Raw genomic sequence first — 13,063 nt, 5'->3', positions numbered from 1 at the left:
GCTCATCAAAATATATTGAAATTAAGCAGGAGCACCAATTAGAAGTGAGGAGAGGGAGGGAGGGCATATATGCCCCTCTAGATTTTCAAAAATGTTTTTTGGCATTTTTATTGAAAGTCAAAATAGAATTGAACCCCCCCCCCCCCAGTCTTCGAAAGAATACCTTTTTGTTTTCACCACTCCAGAAAATCCAGAATAGGGCAAATAGGGCGGACTGCACTTCTACGCATGACTAACTCCAACCTCTAGAAGAAAGGTTTGATGTAGCGTTGATGGCTGTTTTCTAAAAGTACATGAATTCGCCTCCCTCAGGCGAGCAATTTTGCATTGTTCCCCCCTTGTCCAACCGACAAGGCAGACGCGAAGGCACACAACTCGGTCCAATTATCTAAAGGAGGACACGCCAAGAACCGAGTAGTAGAGGAAGAGCTTCATCCGGCCTTGCAGTTTTATCTGGAACGATCTTCCTGGAGATATTATTCCTTCAAATTCCTCTTTTGACTCCTTCAAAAGAAGACTTAACAGATACTTAAACCCTCGAGGTTTCAGAACGAAGTAAATGAATAGCGGCATATCAGATCTCTTTAAGAATCTGGCACCTTGAACATAGGAATAAAAAAAAAACTCCTTACTCCCTTCCCCCCCTTAAAGTTTCATAAAATAGTACCCTTGAGTAGGAGCTTAATTGGAGGAAGTGTAGAGGGGAGCTTTGAACTGTGGGTGGAGGAGAAGCTGTACGTAGCCTTTTTGGCCCCAGGTGGCTTGATGCTGCGATGAGTTTGCAGTTGATTAATAATGGTAACAGTCCTACAATATCAAATCAAAATTCGTCTGATTACGGTTACACAAGGCCGTTTCTGAGTGAGTTGTGGCTTCTATTAAGAAATAAGGTCGATTAAATTCTTGACATTATTGTGATAGAAGGAAAGGTAAAACCGAGATGATTCTTTTTCGCTGATCGCAGCAAAATCTAGTATTAAATATTTGATCAAATAAAATTGTAGTTTCGTCCCACAAAATAATGAGCCCGACCTTACCTTGTTACAATGACGTCCGATTCCCATGAGATAGTTGTCCGGTTTAATGTCTCTGTGGATGAATGATTTTGAATGGACATATTCTATTCTTCCTAGCATTTGGTCCGCCAGCATAAGAACTGTTTTCATTGTAAATCTTCTAGAACAAAAGTTGAAGAGGTCCTCCAATGATGGACCTAATAAATCCATCACCAATACATTATAGTCTCTTTCTTGGCCATAATACCTATAAAAAAGAATAAAATGATAAAATAAATTGTCAATCAAAACTAACAATAAACCAAGAATAAAGATTTACTACATAAATTGCATATACTATTCGCGTCCCTAACAAAACACCTATCAGCTTTTTCTAAACATGCAAGCCTAAAACAGGGTCATGGTAACAGACGTGAAAACAGAGGGAGATCCCCGATTTAAGGAACGAGGGCGGCATAGATAAACATTACTTACATTTAGCAAATGATGTACAACATTTAAAATAGATCCACATCTATTGGACGATGTCTATATCTACTGGACGATGCCATAAAATTTTTTCATAACTCCCTTATGGTTTTATAAGCCCTAGTAGGATCCCAGACATTTGGTTATTTCAGCGTAAAAGTCTATTCCTTTTGACATCAGACCTCTGGTATTTCTGAAAATTGCCTTCATTATTTTCCGGCTCTGCAGAGCAACGTCTTTACCTAATATGTGTTTGACAACCAAACCACATGACCTGAACTCTTACTGATTAAATAGCACCTTATGTCAGCCTCCGGAACACTAAGAACTAGTAGTATTAGAGCTGGTTTCATTTTTAGATCGTTGGTTGGTCACCGCTAGAGGGTTAATTTGTTGATCTGATGATAAAGTAAGATATTAGATCTAGCAATGGCACTAGAAACACACGCGGTTCTATAACAATCCGAACAAGCAGAAGAAGTACTAGAAACTAAAGTCTAAAACAATAGTTCGAATTCTGCATCCACCAACTTACCAGTTGAAAGCAGCTGTTTAAAGAATCAACAGCAAGATTAAGAGATAAAATTTCTAACAAATTTCTAAAAAATTTCTCTATTTTATAAGTCAGATTTGGCGTCAATATTTTTCCAAATCTTGTTGGATGGACAAAGTTCATGAAAACTTTCCCATCCCGCCATCAATGAGGGATTGCAGCAGATCTTCTTTCAGTCTACAGACTTGTTTCAGTGAAACATTAAGTTACAGAAAATCCAATCAAAATTTAAATTCTGTAAAAAAAAAAAACGACTCTGAGATTTTTTTATATTACCATGATTACATACCCTTAATCTTAACTTTTAAAAACAACAACAAAAATCTACATATAAGAAGTATCAAGAGACTGGTAAATGAACATCAGTTTATACGAACCCCAAGCGTTATGGAGGGGAGGGGCACACTTGAACACAGAAAAAGCCCTCATGATATTTATATGAAGGCCTCCTCCGCAAATAAATGATCTAAAATGTACTTTTTTGTCCTTTGAACCCCAGTCCTCTCCCTAAGCAGGAATCTTACGGCCCACGCCATTCACGAAAGATTAGTCATGCGCGAAATTAAGAGGGAAGGAGTCAAAGGACCCATTGTAAGAAGGTCTGATCTATCAGAAAAATGCCCCTTTTAGACTCAAACGTTGATATTTCATTCAATTAGTGCATTAAAAAACGTCCCATAATTCCATCCAAGGAATCGAAAACCATTTATCTCAAAAATTTTTAATCAAAAACAGTTTTCTCATTTAAAACTCCGGATATAGCTCCAACACCTTTAAAAAAACGATTTGCAACAGAACATTCTATTTTTCCCCGACCTAAAAACGGGTCACTAGAATACGCGCCCAATAAGAGAAATTGTCAGTCATCCAAAAATAAGGTCGATGTCAATCAATCAAATGGGGAGTTCGCGTGCTAACATTAGCGTCTCAAAGGAAAATGACGTCAGTCAGAAAAAAAAGAATCAATGCAACAATGCTTAAATATGACTAAAAAACTTTATCACGTGGGAAAGTGTTTGATAAATTATAATATAAAACAAAGCCTGGCGAAACAACCGGTAATCAAGCATAACCGTTATAGAATCATTTGATCTAACAATCGCAGATTTATATCGATCTTTACGTTGATAAACAAAAAAAACAACTCTAAACAAAGTGAAGGGTAGCTAACTTCAAAAAATTGCGTACATCAGTTGGCGCGCGTCACGCATGTTAGAATAAGTGGAACACCAAGATTCACACGGAGTGGCCGAGAGTCAAAAACCCCTCCAAGTTGCGTAATTCTATTGTATTTGCAGATACAGTTTTAAGTAAGTTCTTACATTTTAGCATATATGCTATGAGTAAGAAATTTATAAAAGCTTACTAAGCAAAACTTAGAAAATTTCGTACGTCTGCATTAGATCCTACACAGCGCTATAGACTGTACAAGGAAATACTACAGGAAAACAGTCAAACGGGTATTTGCAATGTATAAATGGATCGCAAAGCGTGATTTCTTATTACGTTTATAATATTTAAACTGTTGTTTTTTGGGGTTCAGGGGGGAAGGTACCTAGGTTAGGTTACGTATTTAGGTACTGGTGCATTACCCCTCCCCCCTCCCCTAATGTGCAAATATATAGCCCAAACTTGTTTCTAAACTTTTATATTTTCATCCTATTTTATTTCATTAGCATTAACCAAACTTGACTTCTTTCGTAGTATCTCCTTGCATATTCTATAGCGCTGTGTAGGATATAATGCACAAGTACCGAAAATTTTATCATTCGGAAAAAAATAAAGTATAAGCACAGATGGAATGTGATTTCTCAAATAATGAAAGAAAATGAAGCAAAAACTATCTTTTCCTAAGAATTAACTTGCATTGAAGTAGTGAACAAATTTTTAAAACATAAAAAAGAAATTTGTATAAGTATTATGTATATTATGTATACTACGTATATATTAAATATATATAATATTTTATATATAAAATATTATACACGCACATATTTGTGTGTGTAAAATATAAGTGTATATATATATATATATATATATATATATATATATATATATATATATATATATATATATATATATATATATATATATATATATATATATATGTATATATACGTTTCCATTTAATCCTTCCTTACGGCTTCCTCCTACCCCATTTAGGGACGACCTTCGTTTCGGGGGGTACAAAAAACTTTTAAAAACCCATCAAAAATTTGTTTATATACATTTTTGTTACATTTTTACGAGTCAGACACAAATTTCGGAGAGGGGGTTTAAACTCTCTATCCCTCCATCCCTTGGATAAGGCCTTGCTTGGTACTATAAGGTTTCATCTACATCACCTCCTAGTTATAAAAATGTGTATGTCTTTCATAAAAAATATCTTGTGGTCAGGATTCACGATTAGAAAGAATTTACGGTCATTACGTTCGCCTATGGTTTCTGACGCTAAGATGGGGCATTTAAAAACAGCAAATAATAGGAGTAAATATAACCGTAAAATGTTAGCAAAACTGCACTTGGCCTACTTTAACCAATCTGTTTTTCTTATCTGGTTTGTTTCCAACGTTTCTCAAAATGATATGCAAGCGCTCCGTGCAGTTTATTTTCGGTATTCGTAATTTTATTGTATTTGCCACTGTGGAATAAGAATGGATACATTGTACGAAATTTTAATGCTCCAGGCATGGGAAAAAAAACCTTGCCTTTTTGCATGAGGAACTGTCGGTTATTTCGAAGTTTGAGTTAGCCTATTTCATTGTCTTTCCCGTTTTTTAAGTTTATTGGTTGGATTGTTTTTTCATTTTGGTTTCATTCCTTTTTTTAAACATTTCTTTACTCTATTTTTAATTGTATTTTATAGTGGACTATATATAATCATTGTTATTATTTAGCCTGAGTTCCTTCTCAAGAACTCGGATTTCAAGTCGTTCTAGGTGACGAAACTTTAAGAAATGGATCCACGGCCCAAATTATGTCCAGAAGCCATTTTTGGCTGTCATACCCTGTGTTCACACAGATGCGATTTGTAAAAAAATATGGCCTGCTAAAAACATGCAGCAAAGAGCCTAGTTCAAAACTGTATAAAAATGAAATGTACTGTGAAATTAATTTTAGGTGTAAGATGAAAGCCAATCGTACATGACAAAAAAAAGGTTTGCGTTTAGCTGAAACCCTGTATAACTGAATCCTCGTGCAACTGCGCGCCTGTTTATCTGGACAAAAGTTCAACTCAACCCACGTGCAGCTCATTTTGGGTTCTTTTTTCTATGTTATTTATATATTTCTTTACTCCACTTGTATTTATGTTATAGTGGACTATTTTTGGATGTCATACCCTGAGTTCACACAAACACGATTTTATACAAAAGTGTAGCCCGTTAAAACACATGCAGCAAAGAGCCTAGTTCGAAAAAAAAAGATTTTACTGAGAAATTAATTTTATGTGTAAGATGAAAGACAGTTGCATATGATAAAATAAAACAAAACATCCCGAACATCGTAAACGCCACCTAAATTTCAGCATCAGTAAAATCTCACTGTAAATCGGGCACTGGAGACGGCACCTGGGTATTAGTGTGAGTGGTACAATACAAGCAGGTAGTGGGAAATTCCCTTTTGCCTCTCGTTTTATTTACTTTTGTTTCCTAAGGCGATTTGGTACTATAAAAAAATCCCCCGATCTCGTCAATTAAACTTTTTTAGTCCATTAGTTAAACTAATTAGAATAGATTGGACGGTCTTGCCATAACTTGTAGAGATTGGACAAGAGATCCGAATAAACGCCACAAAACTAAAAGCCGACACCTACTTTCCACAAAATATAAAAAAAAAAAAAAAAAAAAAAAAATTTAGCTTCTCTCGTCTTGAGCCAGAGATAGAGACATCCAGATTTAATGGAGCTTACAACATTAAAAAGTGTGAATTTAGTTTTTTATTGAAAAGAGGAGAATTTTCCGTTTAAAGTTCAGGAAAGGACAGTCCCTAAAAATATTCTGGCATACCTGCTAAGAAAACTTTAGAATCAGTTCAGAGAAGATATCATTTGAACAATTTGACAGCTTTGGGAGTTTCCTGTGGTGCTACCCGCTTTGAGTGAAAACCTTGCTGACACAGGGGTAGTAGGCGAGACTGGCTATAACTGGGACACCTCTGTAACTGGGACTTTCAACTATTTAGTGTCTTAATGTTCCGTAAAAAAATCTGAAAATGCAACTGAAGAACTGTCATCCAGTAGCCACCATATGAGTGAAGTTTAGTAAACATGACCAAGTTTTTTCAACAAGTTTGAAAAAGTAAGTTTTTATGGTTGCTTTGTAATTCTTTTCAGGATTTTCAATGCTTGGCCATTCCTGAACGCCTGAAGGTAGAAAACCCATACTGTTTTCAGCTTATAGTGCATTCATTGAGGTTTAGAAGGTGCTAAGAGTTTGTAAGTTTACTAGCGCTATCTTCGAGAAAAGCAAATAAATCCAAAAACGTTGCCACCAGGGAGCACTGGGACAACTGGTATAGTGATAACTGGGACATCATGTCTGGCACAGTCTCATTTTGTCCCAGTTATGACAGGGAGTATAGTTACGCCCCCTATATATATATATATATATATATATATATATATATATATATATATATATATATATATATATATATATATATATATATATATATATATATATATATATATATATATATATATATATATATATATATACATATATATACATATATATATACATATATATACATATATATACATATATATACATATATATATATATATATATATATATATATATATATATATATATATATATATATATATATATATATATATATATATATATGTATATTAACTGACCGGCCGGCACCAGAGATCACGGATTTTGAAAAAAAAAAAAGAAAAAAAGGAAGACGAAACCCCCCAAAACGAGACCATCACTGACGTTTCTGGTTGTTCGAAGATGGCAGTCCTTTCTCCAGAAAAAGATGAGCCTCTTCGTAAGAAAGGTCCTAGAAAAACAACAAACAAAGGAAGAAAAAGAGGCAACAGCTCAATCCTCACAAGCACGCCCGTGAAAGAGATAATCAAAGAAGCAGCTAGGGAGCGAGAAGAAAAAATAAGCGAAAAGTAAATAATAAGAAAACCAAAGGGGATTCGAAGAAAGTGAAGATGCAAAAAAATCAAGAAAAAGGGGGAAAAGTTAAGAGACTGGACATCAGGCAAGGCTCAGAACTTAGCGAGGTTTTATCTGTCGAATATGGTGACAATTGTGATGAATTGCTCCATGTTGGAAGCAACTAAGAATAAGAATACTTTTCAATTAGCATTTTTGATTTTGTCATTGTCAAGTTTCGATTCAAGACTAGATTGTGATACGTTATAGGATAAGTGACCGATGAAGTAGGAGAAGAAATCACCATATAGGACATGAAAATACTCAATGGAGGGCGAAAATTCGTCTGGACTGAAGAGACGTCTGTAGGAGAGAAAAGCTGCGTATTTCTTAAGCTGAGATTCCCGGTTGCGTTAGGAGGAACAGACAGAGGTGCCAAGCAATTCTCTTTTCAGGAAGACTTGAGTGAATTTCCATAGTTCTACCGAAAGAGTCTTTCAGTGACGTCTTTTAAGAAATATCTAACTGAATATCGCCGTAGTCTTATGATGTTTTTGAATATTGCTTACTTTTATATGCTTATATTCGAAAGTTCAGTGAAAAAGTAGGAAAATATGCGCCTACCCTTTAGATAACATTATGTCCCAGTTTACCCCATCATTTTGTCCCAGTTATGGAGCGTATCGCGATAACTGTGACAAAATAACTGACTCTTGACTTTTGCAAGTTTCAAAAAAAGTAAAAGTGCTAAAAATTGGTAAAAATTTCTGGAGAAACTAGAATGTTTAGGCTATCGGTTGGTCTCTGAAGCGTTTAGATAGCTTCATCAGGACTTAGTCAATAGCCAAAAGAAGATTTTTTGTCCCAGTTATAGCTGGTTATTTATGTTGCCAGTTACACGGAATAGACGGCACTTTGCTTAACAATTAGTGAAAGATTATATTTTCTTTATTTTAGACTAGCATCTCGTTAGCTTCCGAACTGTTGACACACTCAAATTTTTTTTATTAATATCGATAAGAGCCTTACTGTTTATATGTTCAAAATCTAAATAAAAAAATTCGGAAAAAAGCCTTTCTCAATATTTGTAAGTTACGTGAGTATGACGAAAAAAAAAATAAATCAAAAGTTAACCCTTTTCCCCAAACACATCCGATAAAAATTTTGAGATAGCGATTTTGTTAAAAATAGTTCAAAGATCATGTAACAAAAACTCCGGTGTCGACATAACCCCCCAGGGCCCGACGGATTACAAAAGAATTCAATAATATAAAAAAGATTATTTCTTAGATTGTGCATTACTAACATTAAAATCACCTCCTAAATTAAATTCTAGTAATCGAAGAATAATACTGTGTCTATAATTAATGATACGATGTTGCGTTTACAAATTATGATCCGTTACGCTACGATACGTTGTGTTACGGTTAACGATACGATAAATCGTCTTAATAAAGCGAGCTATTTATTCTCTATAATCTTCAAGTTTTAAGATAAAACCTTGAATGCAAATCTCTCAGTTGTTGTTCTACTATGACGATTCAAATAACCAAGGTAATTAGCAAAACTGTAAAATCAACTTTATCTCGTGAAGTGAAATATGTCTCCTAATTTTGGCGATCTTATCATTTTCTAGCCAGTTAACTATTCTAAACGCTGTTCACTATCTATATACCCACTTTCACAGATACTTACAGGTCCAAACCTCAGGGTTGGAAAGGGGATGGCAGGAGATTTGTCCAATGAATAAAGGGGTCAAAAAAGATAACACTATAATTTTTTAGCTTTTTACTTCTATTTTTACCATTTTGTTTTAAATCGACTTGTTTCTGTATTCTGCGAAAAATAACATCTAATGTATCTTGGGTGTTAAACAACACAATGGGCATAAACCAGGTCGACATACAGGGTGGAGCGGGGTTGAGATTTGGACGGTGCTTCCAGGGACAATTTTTACAACTTAGACCTAAAACAAAACTTCCAGAAGTTCCAGACACCCAAAACCTAGTATATCGGCATGTGTACTTTCCTCTATCCTGCCGTTCTTGAAATGTGTTTGTGGCGTGAACCTCGAACACTTCTTGGGCCTCCCCCCCTCATTGCAAATATAAAATTTGAATATGTATTTTATAATCTGTTTGCAGGAGCATCCAGACAATTAAATGCTCATAGGATTCAATACTAGACGATCAGTAATCAATTGTCTACAACTGTTTAGAGCTGTACCAAATTCCATTGAAACTGAGCTTATGGTCTTCGGTGATTAAAACGTATTATTCAAAAGATTTCCAGCCAGGAGTTCCAAGCTTTTGAGTGAAATACCCCTTCTCCCGACTGAGCCATAATAGGACAACTAAGAATCATATCATTTAAGGTGACAATACAAAATAAATTGCATTAGCCAATAAGTAGCATAAAAAAAAACTTCAACTATAAATAAACAAAATCCAGCCGCCCTTACTTTGAAGGGAGATAAAAATATGTTTATAGGAGAGATAAAGGGTCTAGTCATTGCTTGAACTAGGCAAAGTATTTACGACCATTTTTTTCTACTCTTTTCTCCCAGCGACATTATTAGCGTCCACTTTTTTTTGACAACACTTATTCAAGAATTCTTTAATCACAAAACACATGTTCTATTGTAACAGAATAGGTGCATTTTAAAGAGAATTCTAATTTAAAGTGGTGGAAAAACTTTGGGGTCTAATATATACAACGGTACTGGTGCATTATGCGGGCACACCGCTATAGACTGTATCAAGGAAACCAGTCACGAGACCCATCAAACGGGTTATTTGTAAGAGACCGCTATAGATAAATGATTGCAAATCCGTGGTTACTCAATGAGTTCCAATATTTAAACGATTGTTTTTTGGGGTTAGGGGGGAAATGGTACCTAGGTTAGGTTACGTATTTAATATATGTTATGCTTTATCCACCACCACCACCGCCCTAATGTGCAAATATATACCCCAAATTTGTTTCTAAACTATTATATATTCATCCTATTTTATTTTATTTCATTAGCATTAACCAAACTTGACTTCTTCGCGGTGCCCGCATAGGCCTAATGCACCAGTACCCATACAACTTCCTTTCAGGTAAGGGTTAAAGTTAATCAACCCTTATAATGGTTAAGGGACGTACATAGGGAGAGCCTGAGGACCCATCGCTCCAACAAAATCCTAAATTGCCCGAGTTTCTGCGCACTCTTTATTCGAATTATGAATTAAAGTTTGGGTACTTGCGAATTATTTGGTACACATTCGAGAAAGTGGATCTATAGATAAGACAAATAATAGGTTTTTACCTGTCACTATCCGAAGAAAATTAGCTTAGGGTCAGTTGAAATCTACGTTGTAGTTATAGGTATATTTTTATTAAATATTTAATGTATAGAGGGTATTTTGATTGGGTTAGGTATTTAATATAATGCGTTCTGTGCGGGCCCCCTATCATAATTCTTTGTTGCAGTTTTCATAATTTTGTAACTAAAGTATTGTATTTTTATCATTTTTCGGTATATTTCATTATGATTAACGAAACTTCACTTCTTGATTGTGTACCAAATAATTCACAAGTACCAAAGTTTGTTTTAATTATTCCCGCCCTCCGAAAAAAATACCTGTGTATGTGCTTGTCCCCAATTAAACCATGAACTATAGGCCTATCCTCAAGTACGCATCCTGAATTTTTTTCGGTGAAGGGTGGCGGCAAAAAAAACTTTATAAGCGCCCAAAAATTTGTTTACATGTATATGTATTACGTTTTAGAAGTTGAAAAAGTCTCGGGGGGGGGGTCAAACCCTGCACCCCCACCCCCTCCTGGATGCGGCCTTGACCTGGGACCTAGTTGCGAAAACGACTGTTTTAAATTTATAACTTAGCCTACTCTAATGTAAAGGGTTTGAAAATATCCCTGAGCTATTTTAGATACCAGTTGCAATAGTGAGGGTTTGCCCTTTGTGCCTCCACAGCGCCATTAGCTAATACTTAAAAGCAGCAGAATCTGAGATAAAATCCATATTATCAGAATACAGTATAAACCAAAGCCATTACAAAATTAGGATTAATTTGCTAGTGCCTAGGTTTTGTCAGCAGGGAGTTTTATTGTTTTTATTAGCTAACCGCAAGTGGCAAACAACAGACAGGCCTATAGATTTCCAGCTTTCCCTTTCATCACAAAATGAACAACTTATTTGTGTACAATTTTTAATTCTTTAAACTTTCGGCATTTCCTTTTTTCTTTTATGCACTTAAAAATAAACTGCTGAAAAATTGTACGGTTTTTAGAAAAGAATAAAACAACACGTCCATCTATCCACACCCCCCCCCCCCTCCGTCTTTGTCATTGCTGGGCTAACCTGCGATAATTTATTAAGTCAGATAACAGCTTTAAATGCAAACATCAACAGCTTAAACAAGCGACAGGGAGTTGAGCCCACAGCCCTTTTACCGTGATACAGAACGTTAATGGGAACAATTTTACAATTTAACGCAGACATGATAGGCCAAGGCAAGTAAAGGTCTACAAAACCCCTCCAACCCCTCCAACTAAGTGCTTTAGCTTCGATTTTTACAATGTTTAAATAACTACCAATACTCGTTGCTACGAATGATCAGTGGTATGAAATGAAGGGGGTAGGTAGCCCGTAGATAATTTACCACCCTCCCAAATATATTTAAAAATATTGTTTGGGTAGATATTTTATTTCAAAATGCCTTTTTTGGTTTTCCTTTTTTGAACATATTGGAAAAAACGACAAGTTTGTCCCCTACTACATTTTGCCCCACCCCTCGTAAATGTTCTTCAATCGACTCCACTGTGAATGTTTAGCTCCTAAATCTATTGCATGTTGACTATTTAATTATTATCGTGCGGGAGCCATTTTCCATCATGAAAAAAAATTAATTAAAATATCAAATAAGGATATCAAACAGTTCGTGATAACGAACTGTAAGTAAGGTGCGACCCGGCTCAATGGTAACCGAAACTATAAAAAACGGAATTTTGATACCAATAGATACATCAAAAGAATCAGATTTTAATTCTGATTTCAAATATATAAGTTTCATCAAGTTTAGTTTACCCCATCAAAAGTTACGCGCCTGAGAAAATTTGGCTGATTGTCAAAAACAAGGGGAAAGACCCCCTAAAAGTTATAGAACCTTAATGAAATTCACACCATCATATTCAGCGTATCAGAGAACCCTACTGTAGAGGTGTCAAGCTCCTATCTACAAAAATGTGAAATTTTCCATTTTTTGCCAGAAGAAAGATCACGGATGCGTGTTTATTTGTTTGTTTGTTTTTTTCCAGGGGTGATCGTATCGACCCAGTGGTCCTAGAATATCGTGGGAGGGCTCATTGGAACGGAAATAAAAAATTTCTAGTGCCCTTTTTAAGTGACCAAAAAATCGGAGGGCAACTAGGACCCCTCCCATGCTCATTTTTTTCCCAAAGTCACCCGATCAAAATTTTGAGATAGCCATTAGTAGAGGAGGGGGTACCAGCCCTGTACGAACACCGTGCTGCCATCTACAATTTAGTTTAATGCTGACGGGACATAATTTATTCAAGGATTATCGATCGAGTCTAATGTGGGTGTGTCAAGGTCAATCGATCTGTTGTTGTTGTTGTTTGGCCACGTGCGAATGACATGAGGAGTGATTTACATAATCGATGGGGGAAATTATTGATTCACGATGGGGGAATTATGAAACAAACATGACTTCATTATTGTTTGGCTAACCTAACCTGTGAACTTGATTTACATAATCAGCGGGGAATTTGATGATTCACGAAGAGGGAATTAAGAAACATTAAGGCTTCTTTAATCTGTGATTTACTTAATGGCTAGGGGAAATTTTTGATTCACGATGGGGGAATTATGAAACAAACATGGC

General features: G+C 35.5%; 1 protein-coding gene across 1 annotated transcript in view; it reads right to left on the bottom strand.

Annotated features, from left to right (window-relative positions):
• The window catches only part of LOC148950859 (casein kinase I), a 67,083-nt gene that overhangs the window by 24,061 nt on the left and 29,959 nt on the right, over positions 1-13,063 (bottom strand). Inside the window, exon 3 of the mRNA XM_089090482.1 lies at positions 1,038-1,263. Within this exon, the coding sequence (XP_088946608.1) occupies positions 1,038-1,263 (226 nt within the window). The remainder of the gene's footprint in view (positions 1-1,037; positions 1,264-13,063) is intronic.

Source organism: Artemia sp. Qi Xiang Cuo, chromosome 6, assembly GCF_049724085.1.
Source record: "Artemia sp. Qi Xiang Cuo chromosome 6, ASM4972408v1, whole genome shotgun sequence".
NCBI classification, from domain to species: domain Eukaryota; kingdom Metazoa; phylum Arthropoda; class Branchiopoda; order Anostraca; family Artemiidae; genus Artemia; species Artemia sp. Qi Xiang Cuo.
This window is presented reverse-complemented; position numbering and strand designations above follow the sequence as displayed.